This window comes from Staurois parvus, unplaced genomic scaffold (genome assembly GCF_062004578.1).
Source record: "Staurois parvus isolate SC_StPar_1 unplaced genomic scaffold, SC_StPar_1.0 ptg000422l, whole genome shotgun sequence".
NCBI classification, from domain to species: domain Eukaryota; kingdom Metazoa; phylum Chordata; class Amphibia; order Anura; family Ranidae; genus Staurois; species Staurois parvus.
Window position 1 is genome coordinate 4,220,193 of NW_028318218.1, and position 14,776 is coordinate 4,234,968.

General features: G+C 43.8%; 1 protein-coding gene across 3 annotated transcripts in view; it reads left to right on the plus strand.

Moving 5' to 3' along the window:
- The window catches only part of DYNC2H1 (dynein cytoplasmic 2 heavy chain 1), a 597,118-nt gene that overhangs the window by 30,873 nt on the left and 551,469 nt on the right, over positions 1-14,776 (plus strand). For all 3 annotated transcript variants that reach the window (XM_089687276.1, XM_089687277.1, XM_089687278.1), the window contains exons 3-6: positions 3,478-3,616; positions 8,406-8,524; positions 11,907-12,051; positions 13,889-14,121. In XM_089687276.1, the coding sequence (XP_089543402.1) occupies positions 3,478-3,616; positions 8,406-8,524; positions 11,907-12,051; positions 13,889-14,121 (636 nt within the window). The remainder of the gene's footprint in view (positions 1-3,477; positions 3,617-8,405; positions 8,525-11,906; positions 12,052-13,888; positions 14,122-14,776) is intronic.

Below are 14,776 nucleotides of genomic sequence, written 5' to 3' on the forward strand. Positions count from 1 at the left end.
TTCCTACGACCTCCCTCCCCCTCCATCCTACGCTCCCTCACCCACATCTTTAATCTCTCCCTCTCCTCCGGCACTTTCCCCTCCCCACTGAAGCATGCACACATCACCCCCATACTTAAAAAGCCCTCCCTGGACCCCAATGACCCGAACAACCTCAGACCCATCTCCCTGCTCCCACTTACATCTAAACTCCTCGAGCGCCTCGTCTACACCCGCCTATGCTCTCACCTCAACAACAACAACCTCCTCGATCCCCTACAGTCTGGCTTCCGCCCCCTACACTCCACCGAAACCGCCTTACTCAAACTCTCCAACGACCTTCTAACCGCCAAAGCTAATGGCCACTATTCAGTGCTCCTACTCCTTGACCTCTCTGCGGCCTTCGACACAGTTGACCACCCCCTCCTCCTCAAAATACTACACTCCCTCGGCCTCAGAGATTCTGCTCTCTCCTGGCTCTCATCCTACCTGTCACAACGCTCCTTCAGCGTTACCTATAATGCTACCACCTCCCCCTCACTCCCCCTCTCTGTTGGGGTCCCTCAAGGCTCTGTCCTTGGGCCCCTTCTCTTCTCCATCTACACCTCCTCCCTTGGCCAACTCATACACTCTCACGGCTTCAACTACCACCTCTATGCCGACGACACACAAATCTATCTCTCAACCCCCCACCTCACCCCCTCGGTCTCTGCCCAAATCACACACCTACTGAGCGACATATCAGATTGGATGTCGCTCCACTTCCTTAAACTGAATCTCTCCAAAACCGAGCTCCTTGTCTTCCCCCCAGCCCGAACCCCACCCCCCATTGACTTCTACATCACATCCAACAACGCCAATATCAAACCCGCTCTGCAGGCCAGAGTACTTGGTGTCATTCTTGACTCCAACCTATCCTTCCAGCCCCAAGTCCAATCTTTAACAAACTCGTGCAGACTCCACCTCCGCAACATCGCCAAAATTCACACGTTCCTAACCCCAGAAACCACTAAGCAGCTCATCCACTCCCTCATCATATCACGACTCGACTACTGCAACTCCCTCCTCACTGGCCTGCCTCGCCGCTGGCTATCCCCGCTTCAGTCGATCCTGAATACGGCTGCCAGACTCATTCACCTTTCCAACCGCTCCATTTCCGCCACCCCCCTCTGCCAATCCCTCCACTGGCTTCCGATTGCGCAATGGATCAAATTTAAAATCCTAACACTGACGTGCAAAGCTGTCCACCATACTGCCCCGAACTACATCACTGACCTAATATCCAAGTACCGCCCAGCACGCACACTCCGCTTCTCACAAGACCTCCTTCTCTCTAGTTCCTTGGTCTCCTCCTCCCATGCCCGCCTCCAGGACTTCTCCAGGGTGTCACCCATCCTCTGGAACTCCCTTCCCCAACCCATCAGATTATCACCTACTCTCCTCTCCTTTAGGCGCACCCTGAAAACCCATCTCTTCAGGGAAGCCTACCTCACCCCCTGCTAACTTGCTGACCTCCTCCACTCTTCCTACCACTCCATCCCCCACAGCTATCTCCTCCTGTACCACTATCCCATCCCTTCTAGATTGTAAGCTCGAAAGAGCAGGGCCCTCGATCCCCTCATGTTTTGCATTGTATTGGTATTGTTCTGTCACATGTTCTGTCCCCCTTTGTAATGTACAGCGCTGAGTGAACTATTGGCGCTTTATAAATACTGTATAATAATAATAATCACAAGAGATGCATGCATTTCTTGTAATAAGAATAAAAGTGATTACATTTTTTTATAAAGGTACAGTGTAAAAAAAAAAAAAAAAAAAGTTTAACGTGCCCCCGTCCCCCATGCTCACGTGTAGTGGTGAACGCATACGTAGGCATACCCACATGTAAACGGTGTTCAAACCACACATGTGAGGTATCGCCACGAACATAAGAGCAATAATTCTAGCACTAGACCTCCTCTGCAACTTTACACTGCTAACCTGTAGAAATGTTTAAATCGTTACCAATGGAGATTTTTAAGTACTGTAGTTTGCCGCCATTCCACGAGCGTGCACAATTTTACAGCATTACATGTTCGGTATCTATTTACTCGGCGCAACATCATCTTTCATATTTTACAAAAAAATTGTGGTATATATTGTTTTTTTTTAATCATTAAAGTGTAATTTTTTCCAAAAAAATTGAGTTTGAAAAATATTCTGTTTTCGGCCAAGTGCATTCTGAATTTTCGGTTTCGGCACCAGAATTTTCATTTCGGTGCACCACTAACCCCGGCTCACACAAATGTGACATTCACTTGAAGTAGCATGATTTCCAAGCCGCTGTCCCGGTACAACTTCATATGCGGCTTGCCTGACATCTGTGCAACTTTATGCACAGCTGTCAATGCAAGCTGCACCTGAAGTCGCCAAAAATAGTGCAGGTTCCATTGCCCACAATAGGGTTCAACTTGTCATGCGATTTGGAACCGTCACACTGGTGTGAACCGAGGCTTAAAAATGTTGGTGATATGGTGATCCTGCCAGAAATGCAATCCACTCCAAACTTCCTGTAGTGAGCTGTTGGCACAGTGCAACTGCTGCACCAAAATCATACTAATTAAAATGGTTATTCAATTAAAGTGAAAGTGCTGTCTATTCAATTCTTCATCCCCTTCCATAATATTTTTGACAATATTTTTTTTAACTGATCTATCAGGGCAGCACTGTTTGAACAGGATTCAGAGGAGAAAAGGCATAATTTCTCCCCCTGTGCAAAGGGCCAATTCACACTACATGTGGTGCCAGACTTTTTACTGCATGATAAAATGTCTGTCACAGCAGGGACACACATGAAACTATTGTTTCCTATGTGTTCTATTTACACTGCAATGCAGCCTAGCACTGCAGAATGATATGAGAATGATATGCACATTTTGTACACTTCAAATAAAGCTTGTAAAAAAAAAAAAAGGAGAGCCGTGTGATGCGCTGAATCGTGCAACACTGAGCGTCCAGAACTTGAATCATGTCTGCTGCTATGCGTTGCAGTGTGAATTAGGCCTAACACTTTTGAAAATGTATTTCTCATTCTATTGGTTAGCAGGTACCTTTTTTGGACAGGTATCCGCTCCCACTTCCTCACTTTTGCATAGATGAGAATGATTTGCACTTAGGCACACCCCTTGCCCATGCCTCCCAACCTGCAGCACTGGGAAATCTTGCACATGTGCACCAGGGAGGTGACTGTGATTCCTCAGGTAGTTACAGTCAGCTTCCATATCCAAAATGGCGGCAATGCTATCTCTGGACTCTACTTTTAAAAGTCAGGATCTACGAAACTTATAGTTGCTGACGAAATGAAAAAAGTGAAGTTCCTCTATAAATTTGGCATGATGTCACTGGTCATATATGCTCTTTTAAAAGACATTTTATTTTCTTTATTTTTATTTAAATTCTGGTGTTTTTAATATGCGGTTCTGGGTTGGTCATCTCTGATTATCAATGTGTTTTTCTAAGGATGAGAAATGGAGTAAGGATTTTGATCCCAAGCTACAAGCTTTGCTCAGTGACCTGGAGGCTGGTCTAGGCAGTGTGCTGAGAAGGCCTGTGTCTAGCAGAGAGGGTTCTAAGTCTGGTGGAGAAGACAACCTGCAAGGTTTGTGTGCATTGCATTTGTTCATTTTATATAAAAAATCCTGTGTATATAGAAACACATAAGATGTCAATTGCTGACTACTGGCCGGAAATGCTGGATACCTCTGAATCCTTGATCATGCAGTGATCTGCTAGCCTGTGGCACCATTTACATAAAAAATGATTCAGCTCAGGGTTTGGCTTTATAGTGAGCATGAACTTTGTCAGTGTAGCTGCTTATTCTTTACTTCATTTCCCTGCTACTTAGCTTGCCCATGGTGTCAAAGAGAACTAGTGCTATGTAAGCTTCAGCTCACTCCAGTCAGTGCTTACACGGAGATAAGAAGTCTTTTCCTGGGTCCTTGTAAAAGCATTGGTTTGTTATGATTGGTCGCTCCCTGCATTGTAGGAGGAAGGCTCTTTCTTCCATCCATATTCCCCCTAAAACTCACCAACAATTTTCTAATGGCTAAAATCAATGGTCTCTATTCTGTCCTCTTAGTCTTGTACCTTTCTGCTGCATTTGATACAGTTGACCACCTCCTCCTCAAAAAACTCCACTCATTTGGTCTCTGTGACTGTACTCTTCATTGGCTCTCATCTTACCTATTGCACCACACTTTCAGTGTTACTTACAACTCTACCTCATCCTCTCCAATTCCGGGGTCCCCCAGGGTTCGGTTCTTGGACTTCTCTTATTCTCAGTCTACATCTCCTCCCTGGGTCAGCTGGTAGCCTCCCATGGCTTCCATTACTGTTTCTATGCTGATGACACCCATACCTGTCTTTCTACCCCTCAGCTCAATTCATCAATCTTATAACAGATCACTGATTTGCTAACAGATTTATTAGTATACATGTCACACCACTTCCTCAAACTCAATGGGGTTGATTTAGTAAAGGCAAATAAACTGTGCACCACAAGTGCAGTTGCTCTTATGCAGGCCATAGACGGGCCGTTTATCGGCCGAATTTTCGGCCGATAAACGAAAAATCGGTCGGCCCCGTTTCCGATGCTGCCACCAATGTCCATTAAAAACTGCCATATTTCGTGGATTTTCCAGCATGACCGATAAAAATAAATGAGAAGATCTTCCAAAAACGGCCGACGGGCTGGCCCCACTAATGGCGTGAATATCGGCCGATTTTTCGTGCGGATGAAAATTCGGCCGATAAACGACCCGTCTATGGCCTGCATTAAATGAGGGGAAGCTCTGCTGATTTCTATCATCCAATCATGTGCAAGCAAAAATTAAGTTTTTTTAATTCTCCCTGGATTTCATTGTGTATTCTTTGCAAAGTGAAGCTTTACCTCATTTACTAAGGTCTGGAGCAACTGCACTTGCAGTGCAGAGCATATTTTCCTTTAGTAAATCGACCCCACTGTATCTAAAATCAGTTTTAGATTTTCTCTCGAGTGCCCCTTCCCCTGGCTTTTCTGTTGAGATTGATGGCACAACTATCATCCCTGCATTCCAGAGTGTTAGGTGTAGTCCTGTACTCTGAATTTTCCTTTCAGTCCCGCATCCAATCGCTTTCCAAATCTTGCTGCCTCAACAGCTGCAACATCTCCAAAACACACCCCTTCCTAACCAATGATACAACAAAGCTTCTGTTTCACTCCTTGGTCATCTCTTGCCTTGACTGCAATTTCTTCCTCATTGGCTTACCTTTACATACTCAGCCCGCCTTCAGTCCATCATGAATGCTGCTACCAGACTCATCCACCTAACCAACTGTTTATTGTCTGCTACCCCTCTCTGACGATCTCTCCACTGGCTTACGCTAACTAAACATATAAAATCCAAAATACTTTAGTAACTTACAAAACCACCCACAACTTTGCCTCCAGCTACCTCACTAACCTTGTCTCAAAATATCTCAAATTGCTCCTCCCAAGACTTCCTGCTCTCTGACTCCCTTGTCACCTCCTCCCATGCTCACTTTCAGGACTTCTCCAGAGCTTCTCTCATCCTTTGGAGCTCCTTACTCCTATCTAACTGTTTCCTACTCTTTCCACATTTAGTCAATCTCTTAAAATTCTTCTCTTTAGAGAAGCCTGTCTTGCCTACACCAACCAACTAAACTTTTGTTTTCTCTGTCAGCTCATCCCCCACAGTTTTTACCTTGGGTGTCGCTTAACCCTCCCTTTTAGAATGTAAGCTCTAATGAGCAGGACCCTCTGATTCCTCATGTATTGAATTGGACTGTAACTGCACTGTCTGCCCTTATGTGGTAAAGCTCTTCGTAGACTGCTGGTACTATATATATCCTCTATAATAATAATGAAACTGCCAAATAGGTCAAATAGAGTGTCAGGGGAGCAGCGTGGTGAGGTGGCATGCCAGTTGGCTTATGTCAGTTGTCTTTAAGCCCTAAAATGGCTGGTGCCATAGCTGATCTTTAGTTAACCATGGCAAGTGCAGATCTTAAGTGAAAGCTAAGATGGCACCATTCTGAAAAGAGAGTTTAATTCCCCTTCAAATCCTACCTTTTAATATTTTATTACAGGCTAGAAAATTGATTGAAGCAAATCTGTTTATCTGGAAATACCCTTATTAACTTTCTTGCAGTTTTCATAATTTGGCTTCATTGTGTTAACATCTAATGCAGTGGTTCTCAACCTTTCTAATGCCGCGACCCCTTAATACAGTTCCTCATGTTGTGGTGACCCCCAACCATAAAATTATTTTCGTTGCTACTTCATAACTGTAATTTTGCAGTGGGAGGACTAACGCCCCATCACTGATGTCAGTGGGAGGAATAGTGCCCCATCGTTGGTATCCGTGGGATGAATAGTGCCTCATCGTTGGTGTCAGTGGGAGGAATAGTGTCCCATCGTTGGTGTCAGTGGGAGGAATAGTGCCCCATCATTGGTATCAGTGGGAGGAATAGTGCCCCATCATTGGCATTAGTGGGAGGAATAGTGTCCCATCATTGGCATTAGTGGGAGGAATAGTGTCCCATCATTGGTGTCAGTGGGAGGAATAGTGCCCCATCATTGGTATCAGTGGGAGGAATAGTGCCCCATCATTGGTGTCAGTGGGAGGAATAGTGCCCCATCATTGGCATCAGTGGGAGGAATAGTGTACCATCATTGGCGTCAGTGGGAGGAATAGTGCCCCATCATTGGCGTCAGTGGGAGGAATAGTGCCCCATCATTGGCGTCAGTGGGAGGAATAGTGCCCCATCATTGGCGTCAGTGGGAGGAATAGTGCCCCATCATTGGCGTCAGTGGGAGGAATAGTGCCCCATCATTGGCGTCAGTGGGAGGAATAGTGTACAATCATTGGCATCAGTGGGAGGAATAGTGCCCAATCATTGGCGTCAGTGAGAGGAATAGTGCCCAATCATTGGTGTCAGTGGGTGGAATAGTGCCCCATCATTGGTATCAGTGGGAGGAATAGTGCCCCATCATTGGCATTAGTGGGAGGAATAGTGCCCCATCATTGGTATCAGTGGGAGGAATAGTGCCCCATCATTGGCATTAGTGGGAGGAATAGTGCCCCATCATTGGCATTAGTGGGAGGAATAGTGTCCCATCATTGGCATTAGTGGGAGGAATAGTGTCCCATCATTGGTATCAGTGGGAGGAATAGTGCCCCATCATTGGTGTCAGTGGGAGGAATAGTGCCCCATCATTGGCATCAGTGGGAGGAATAGTGCCCAATCATTGGCGTCAGTGAGAGGAATAGTGCCCAATCATTGGCGTCAGTGGGAGGAATAGTGCCCAATCATTGGCGTCAGTGGGAAGAATAGTGCCCCATCGTGGGTGTCAGTGGGAGGAATAGTGCCCCATCGTGGGTGTCAGTGGGAGGAATAGTGCCCCATCGTGGGTGTCAGTGGGAGGAATCGTGCCCCATCGTGGGTATCAGTGGGAGGAATAGTGCCCCATCGTGGGTGTCAGTGGGAGGAATAGTGCCCCATTGTGGGTGTCATTGGGAGGAATAGTGCCTCATCGTTGGTGTCAGTGGGAGGAATAGTGCCCCATCATTGGTGTCAGTGGGAGGAATAGTGCCCCATCATTGGTGTCAGTGGGAGGAATAGTGCCCCATCATTGGTGTCAGTGGGAGGAATAGTGCCCCATCATTGGTGTCAGTGGGAGGAATAGTGCCCCATCATTGGTGTCAGTGGGAGGAATAGTGCCCCATCGTTGGTGTCAGTGGGGGGAGGAATAGTGCCCCATCGTTGGTGTCAGTGGGGGGAGGAATAGTGCCCCATCGTTGGTATTAGTGACACAAATGATGGGGCACTATCCCTTCCACTGACACCAATGATACTTACCTTGCTGACTCCTGCTCCAGCCTGGGCTCGCTCTCTCCCTCTCCCATCTACAGCCTGCATACCTGGCTGCAGCAGCAAAATTTGCACTTACCTGTCAGCTGTCTTCCTTCTCTGGCCGCTCTCCTCTTCACTCGCTCCTGCAGCTCCCTCGATCTTCTTCGATGTTCGCGCGCTGCCGCTCGGCTCCATCTCTCCAAGCTCCACCTCCTCGCCGGTGATTGGCCGCCTGTGTGTCTCTCCTGAGCTACATTTCCAGTGGCCAATCAGCGGCGAGGAGGCGGAGCTGTTGAGTGATCCCGGAGGTGTGGCCAGGTTACAGGGGCAGCATATCATGCCGCCCACAGATCGCCTGAGACAGGAGCGGTGTCTCGGTTCCTAAGACCATCGGAAATATGTGTTTTCCGATGGTCTTAGGCGACCCCTGTGAAATGGTCGTTCGACCCCCAAAGGGGTCGCGACCCCCAGGTTGAGAACCGCTGATCTAATGGAAATGTTTTCTTCTTTTTTTTTTCCTGTGTGTCTTCTAGGTATTGTAATCCCCAGTGATGAGTTTCAGTTCTGGGCAGAAATCGCAGAGGGCAGATGTAAACCTAACATCAAGGAAAGAGCGGGTCATTTTACGAATCTCTTTCAAACTATTGAAAAGGTATTCCCCTTTTTTTTTCTCAGTGATGTTACCAGGCTGTTTCTTATACGGAATGATTGGATGGGCACACTTAAAGTGGAACTCTAGGCAGATGTAAAATACACAAATTGATACAGATTTGTATTCATTAATTTATCTGCGCAGAGGATTGGTTAGTAAGTAAAGGTAGCTCCACCTCTTGCACCATGTTACATCTTACACCCGTATTTAGGGTATAACATAGTGCAAATGGGACAACCATGTAACAGTGTGTGGGGGTTCTTCCCTATCAGCTGCTTCATTCATTCATAGATCCGTGAATGAATGAACTGCAAGTCCCGTCTGTCACCACGCCAGACAGACTTTTAGTTCTCAATGAACACGAGTGTAGTGATCACAGCACTTGTAGTCCATTGACAATTCTCCCAGCTCTAATAAAAAGTCCATACCTCAGTACAGACATAGAGCTGGATGAAGAGTCTGCAGGAGCCTGGCACTGCACTCGTGATCCACTGATCTTCTTTGCAATGCATTGCAGACTGGTTTACAAAAAATAATGCATATTCTTTTTCCTACAATATGCATTTATTATTATAATATAAATGATGGACTTAGCCTTTATTGAGCAGCTTAAGAGTTTGGTGTTGTGGAGGTGAGGAGGGGGGGATTGTGTGTTCAGTGTTCTGAGGACTTTTAGGGATCAGGCTACTTGGGGTGCTTTAGGGATACTTGGGGCAGCTACAACATTTACATGAGTCCCCAACACTGAAAACATTATAATGCTCATGTATAAGGAAAGATAGGACCCAAGACATAGTTCCAGGTAAAAATAATACAATAAACAAATTACACTGTTGAATAATTTGTGTTTTAGTTGCAAAACATTTGCACATATACAATATGTGGAAGCTGCATTCCTTGGTGCGGCTTAGGTCCGGGTATCAGTTTAAACAAAACTATTGTCTCCATTTCAAAAATTGCAAACCGGAAGACTACCTAAATCTACCCATATGCTTTCAGACTTCTTTAGAATGTGCACTAAGATGCACTTATGTAGCTCAGTTTACATTCTGGCACAGATCCTGTGTGCTGGGATGACTGAACTCTAATGCACATGAGTGACGTCATCCCGTGCTGGCCAGTGAAGATGGCCACAGCCCAGCACCCGGAAGAAGCCTGGTGGTAGACAACGCTGGCTAAGGACCTCAGACTGTTGAAGGAGAAGTAAGTATTGCAGTTTTAGTTCCGCTTTAAGTGAGCCGCCTTTATAAATGGATCAGTTTGTGATCTGAAATGAAATATTGGTCCTTGCACCTCACTAGTGCCTGGGTATAATAGTGCTCTTTCTGTGACAACATAAGATTATTTGGTGTTTAAAGCCCCACTCTAGGCAGCAGAAGAAAATGACCCTTACAGTGGGGCCTCCCCACACTTTAAGGGTTAAATGCTTATAAGTCTAGGAGAAGGGAATAAAGCAGTAATAAAATTATTCCCGCTTCAGCAGGCTTCAACTATGCTGTGCCACTGGTCCCCCAAAGCCACTTCCCTTTACCACTCTGCTGGTCGCAGGCCTCATCTGATATCATCACATACAATGCAAGACCAGCAGTCTTGCACTATACATAAAGATGACAACAGCCCACCCACAACACAGACCCTCAAAGAGAAGAATTAAATGCCCACTTCCATGGGATCAGTATAAGACCAGATTCACATATGTGCGGGGCCGGTTTCAGTGCGATTTGTAAAAAGAGTCCGGTATGATTTCGTTCAGTGGTTCAGGTGCAGATTTGTAAAGTGTATAACACTGAAAATCGTACCTGACTCTTTTTAAAATCGCACTGCGGCCGGCCACACATATGTGAACCGGCTAAATAGAAAGCTGGTTTTGTTCACGTCATGCAAATCAGATGCGATTTACAATGCATCCAATATGTGAACCAGGGCTTACAGCTCATTCATCATGCCCTATATTTAATCAGCATGTAACCCTTGCAATGCAGGGGACCTACTGCAAGGGAATTTTTAAAAATACCTTTTAATATTTACTTTATAGAGCAAAGAACTAATGTATCACTGAATACCAAGCTTGATCTTAGTATATACATTGTGCAACAGGGCCATCTAGTGATTAAAAGTGAATATTTATCGAGAATCATTCGTAAGCTTTCCTTAGCCAGACATTCGGAATGAAAACAAAATGGCAATTGTAATATATTTTTTACTGAAAGAAACAAGAGCAATCGGTAGTTCTGGTGAGGGTCAAAGCGTTGTAGGGTTACCATTATGGCCTTCATAGAGACTTTGATGGAAATCTAATGGAAAGATCATAGAAAATCTGTGAATAACTTATTGAAACACATTGAATTGGAATTTAGTGGGGAAAAAAGAAATTGGCAGTGGCTTTGACTATCAGCCCGTTGCAGAAAAGGTTTGAGACTCTTCCGCCTTCATTTACAGGGAGTGCATTACAAAAATAAAATAAAAGTTGCCACCTAAGAAATCCAGTGCTGTCATCCTATCTCCAACAGTCTTATCAGTTCTATACAGGTTACCTCGGTGAATTACAGATCACCACTGCCTGCCAATGTTATGGAGCTGGTTGGGACTGTTTTGTTATGCTAACACACTTCCTTGCTCGGGGTGGCAACTTTGCTCTTCTGAGATACAATACAGTGAGTGTTGTCACCCTAGGACAGGAAGTTTGTTATTGCAAGATTCTCAGGTTAAAATAAAAAAAAACTGACAAATAAATGTAGCCACCGCATGTAAGGACTGATAAGATATGGTATATAACATTTTTTTTCTTTGGTTTAGATACACTTTAAAGCAGCTTTTTAATACAACAAACAAATGAAAACAGTTAACATGCATTATGCTGTGGGTTGACTTGTGTTAAGACAATCATTCATTTTATTAATTGAAAGCACACCACAATAGACTCAAAGTCACATCCGCAGCGTTTTTAGTAACACAGTCCACCACAATGTAAAGTGCTGATCTGTATCTCATTGTTCTGGACCAGCTTCCAGATAGTGACAAAAGAGGACTATGAGTTTGTAGTTTGTGTGTATACACACTTGCACAGACATAGTCCACTATTGTCACTCCAGAATAATGAAATGCAACCACTGGAAACATAACATGTACACAGGAACTAGCTGAAAGAGACTAAAGGAGATGCGCACTGAGATACAAAAAGGATGAAAAAAAGTGAATACAGTATTTTAAAGAAAAAATGGCAATGGTTTATGATGCACAATGCACAGAGAAAACTGTCATCCAATTAAGGTTTAGATCTACTTTAAACAACCAGAATATTTCATTGTGGTCATTCTGATAGATCATCGTGTGCAGTTGATTTTGTAACTAATCTAGTGACGCTGTGTTTGTTGTGTTCTAGTATTACAATAGTCTGGATAATCTGCCCTTGGCTGAGGTGGTGGAATTGGTAGAAACTACAAAGGAAACAGTGGATGACGTGTGGAGACAAACTGAGCATGAGCCATTTTCTGAGCACCGGATGAAGCACTTGTTGGAGATCATTGGTAAGTATAAGAGCATCTCATGGGTTGAATTACACAATGGAATGCAATCTTTTGACCGTTAAGCAACATACAAAAACAAGCAATTGGAAGGGACCATGTCATTTCTTTATAATTAACACTTTGAATACATCTCTTATTGTCACTTGCCACCAGATTCTTTAAGGACTTGTGGCAAAACAATAGCCATAGCAGCCCATATGGCAGCTATGGGGCCTGGGATTGGAGGGGGGGCTCGATTAGGCTGTTAAGGAAAACTAATCTGTGACGTTTCTGGCATAGAATGGCTGAAGTCAGATTTTAGGATGACTAGTCACAGATACCCCTGTGACTAGTGATCCTGCAGAAACATTTCCTTAGCAGTGTAGATTTATTATTTCTGAAGTTTTGCTACAGATGGAAATTAACCCTGTTTGTCCAATGCAGTCAAAAATTCCAGAGTTTCTCCACTGATAAAACCTCAAGGGACATCTGAGGTTTGTATTTCTACAAAAATCTACAAAAGTTTGACATAATATAAAATATTAGTGTGATCATTATTATTATCATTGCTGCTATAACTTTTGTCCAAAGCACTGGTCCCAAGTAGGCTGACTATACTGACAGCTTTCCTGTTGCCTTTCCTTAATGTAGGCATACTTTCTAATAAATTAGAACTATAAACAAAACCTTTTTTTTTCATTTTTGATAGAGTAAGTGAGGGTTGGGCGGCACAGTGGCTTAGTGGTTAGCACGTCTGCCGTGCAGTAAATGGGTCATGGGCTCAATTCCCAACCATGGCGCCTCCTGCATGGAGTTTGCATGTTCTCCCTGTGCTTGCGTGGGTTTCCTGCGGGTACTCTGGTTTCCTCCCACACTCCAAAGACATGCTGGTAGGTTAACTGGCTCCTGTCTAAATTGTCCTAGTTTCATCCCTGGCCATGCGGGATCTCCTGCATGGTAGGGGTTGGGGAAAGACCTGGCAACCTACCCTGTAAAATAATTGCTAAGAGAATTCATGGAAAAAGTCGCTTTCGAGTGACGTTCCATGCAATCGCCAAGGGTCGGATACGACTGAATGGATAGATAGATAGAAGTGAGGGTTATAACCACTCTCAGTTTATTTTTTGACATCTGTGTCCTATTGGGGGATTTACTTTCATTTTCTGTTCCATAACCAAAACAGGAAGTGAGAGAAAATCTCTGCAAATTGAGGGAATTCCTTGGGGACCCCCAAAGGAATGCGTCCTCATTGGAAAATTACTTTTCTGTGGATAACCAAAAATATGGGGTTTCTTTTACTTTCCCTTTCGATGATAATAGTAAACAGGACAACTATAGGGTGTGAATCTCCCTAATGGGGGCATAGACCGCAGTAAAAACCCGACAGGTGTTCTAATCCCTCTCCACTGTGTCCAATACTAAGAAACAAAAAATGTGTCTTTAGTTAAACTGTAAGATCAATGATATGTTTTGTCCCTGCCAGCTTCTACAGAGAGAGTTAACTACAGGGCCACTTCTAAATTTTTCTATGGGGCTTCATGATTTTTGTTTATGGCCCTGGTTGTAAAGCATTACCAATGTCTTAAAGAATAGGTGCATTCCAAAAATGGTTAGTTTTTTTGGGGGCAGTCTGAGTCCAGGCAATTTGCTGCTTGCGGGTAAAGGTATCCCTTAGCTGTTCACTATAATGAAGAGTAAAACCAACATGGTTTTAAAAAAATCATAATATTTGGTGTGTTAATTCATTTTTTTGTACAATGTGTTTGTACTTTTATTGGTAAAAAATTTAAAATTCTTACATATTTTTCAACTTGACCAGTCATATTTTGACTTTCGTGATGATCATTTTTTGTCTCAGGAAATGCTTTGGGCAGAAGTGTTCAGAAGAACCTTGGAGCAATGAACCTCTGGACAGACCCATTCCCTGTAGTGAAGGAGAACCTGCGGGCAGGAATCAGTGTCTGTGAGCAGTGGACAGCAGCATGTGAATACCTTACTGGTCAGCTGTGGCAGCGCTACACTCCACACCCCTGGAAGAATGAGAAATATTTCCCAGAATTCCTTTACAAACTAGGCAAACGTCTGGAAGAGGTATTCTGCTCTTGTGTCTTTCAGGTCACTTGTTTAAAGATCAACTCCAGGCTGCCGAAAAAATCAGTCAGTAAATAGATGATATCCAGGGAACTAGATATATTTTAGACGTATTGATAACCCCATTATCAGAAATCAGCCAGTCATTCTATGCTCTGCAACTTTCCTTCTACCCAACTATTTCCAGAAGGCTGGATTAAGGAAGGAACATGTATTTATTTAATTTCTAGTTTATTTCAGTACCCTTTCTAGCATTTGAATAATTAGAATGATTTTTTTTCATGGAGTTTTGTGCACACATACTTCCTGTATTTTTTCCTGTGTGGCTCCGAAGGGTAAGATTCGGTGTTCTTTGCCAAGTCCAGTCATTTAGGTTTTACCACTTTGATGCATGGCCATTCTGTCCCTTCTTGGAGATCAGTGATCTCTGCTTATGCTATGTTCTAGGTTAAAAAAATAATTAAAGGTCTATTGCAATGTTTGTTCTACAGGAATGGTATGATCTATTAATTATGCTTATATTTAATGTACATGTAATCCTTAATTGTATGACATTTAGTATGTTAAAGTGGATAAAAAACAAAATGAAAAACTAAAAAGGCTCAATCTTAGTAAAAAAAAAACAAAACAAAAAAAAACAAAAACTGGCCAAAGG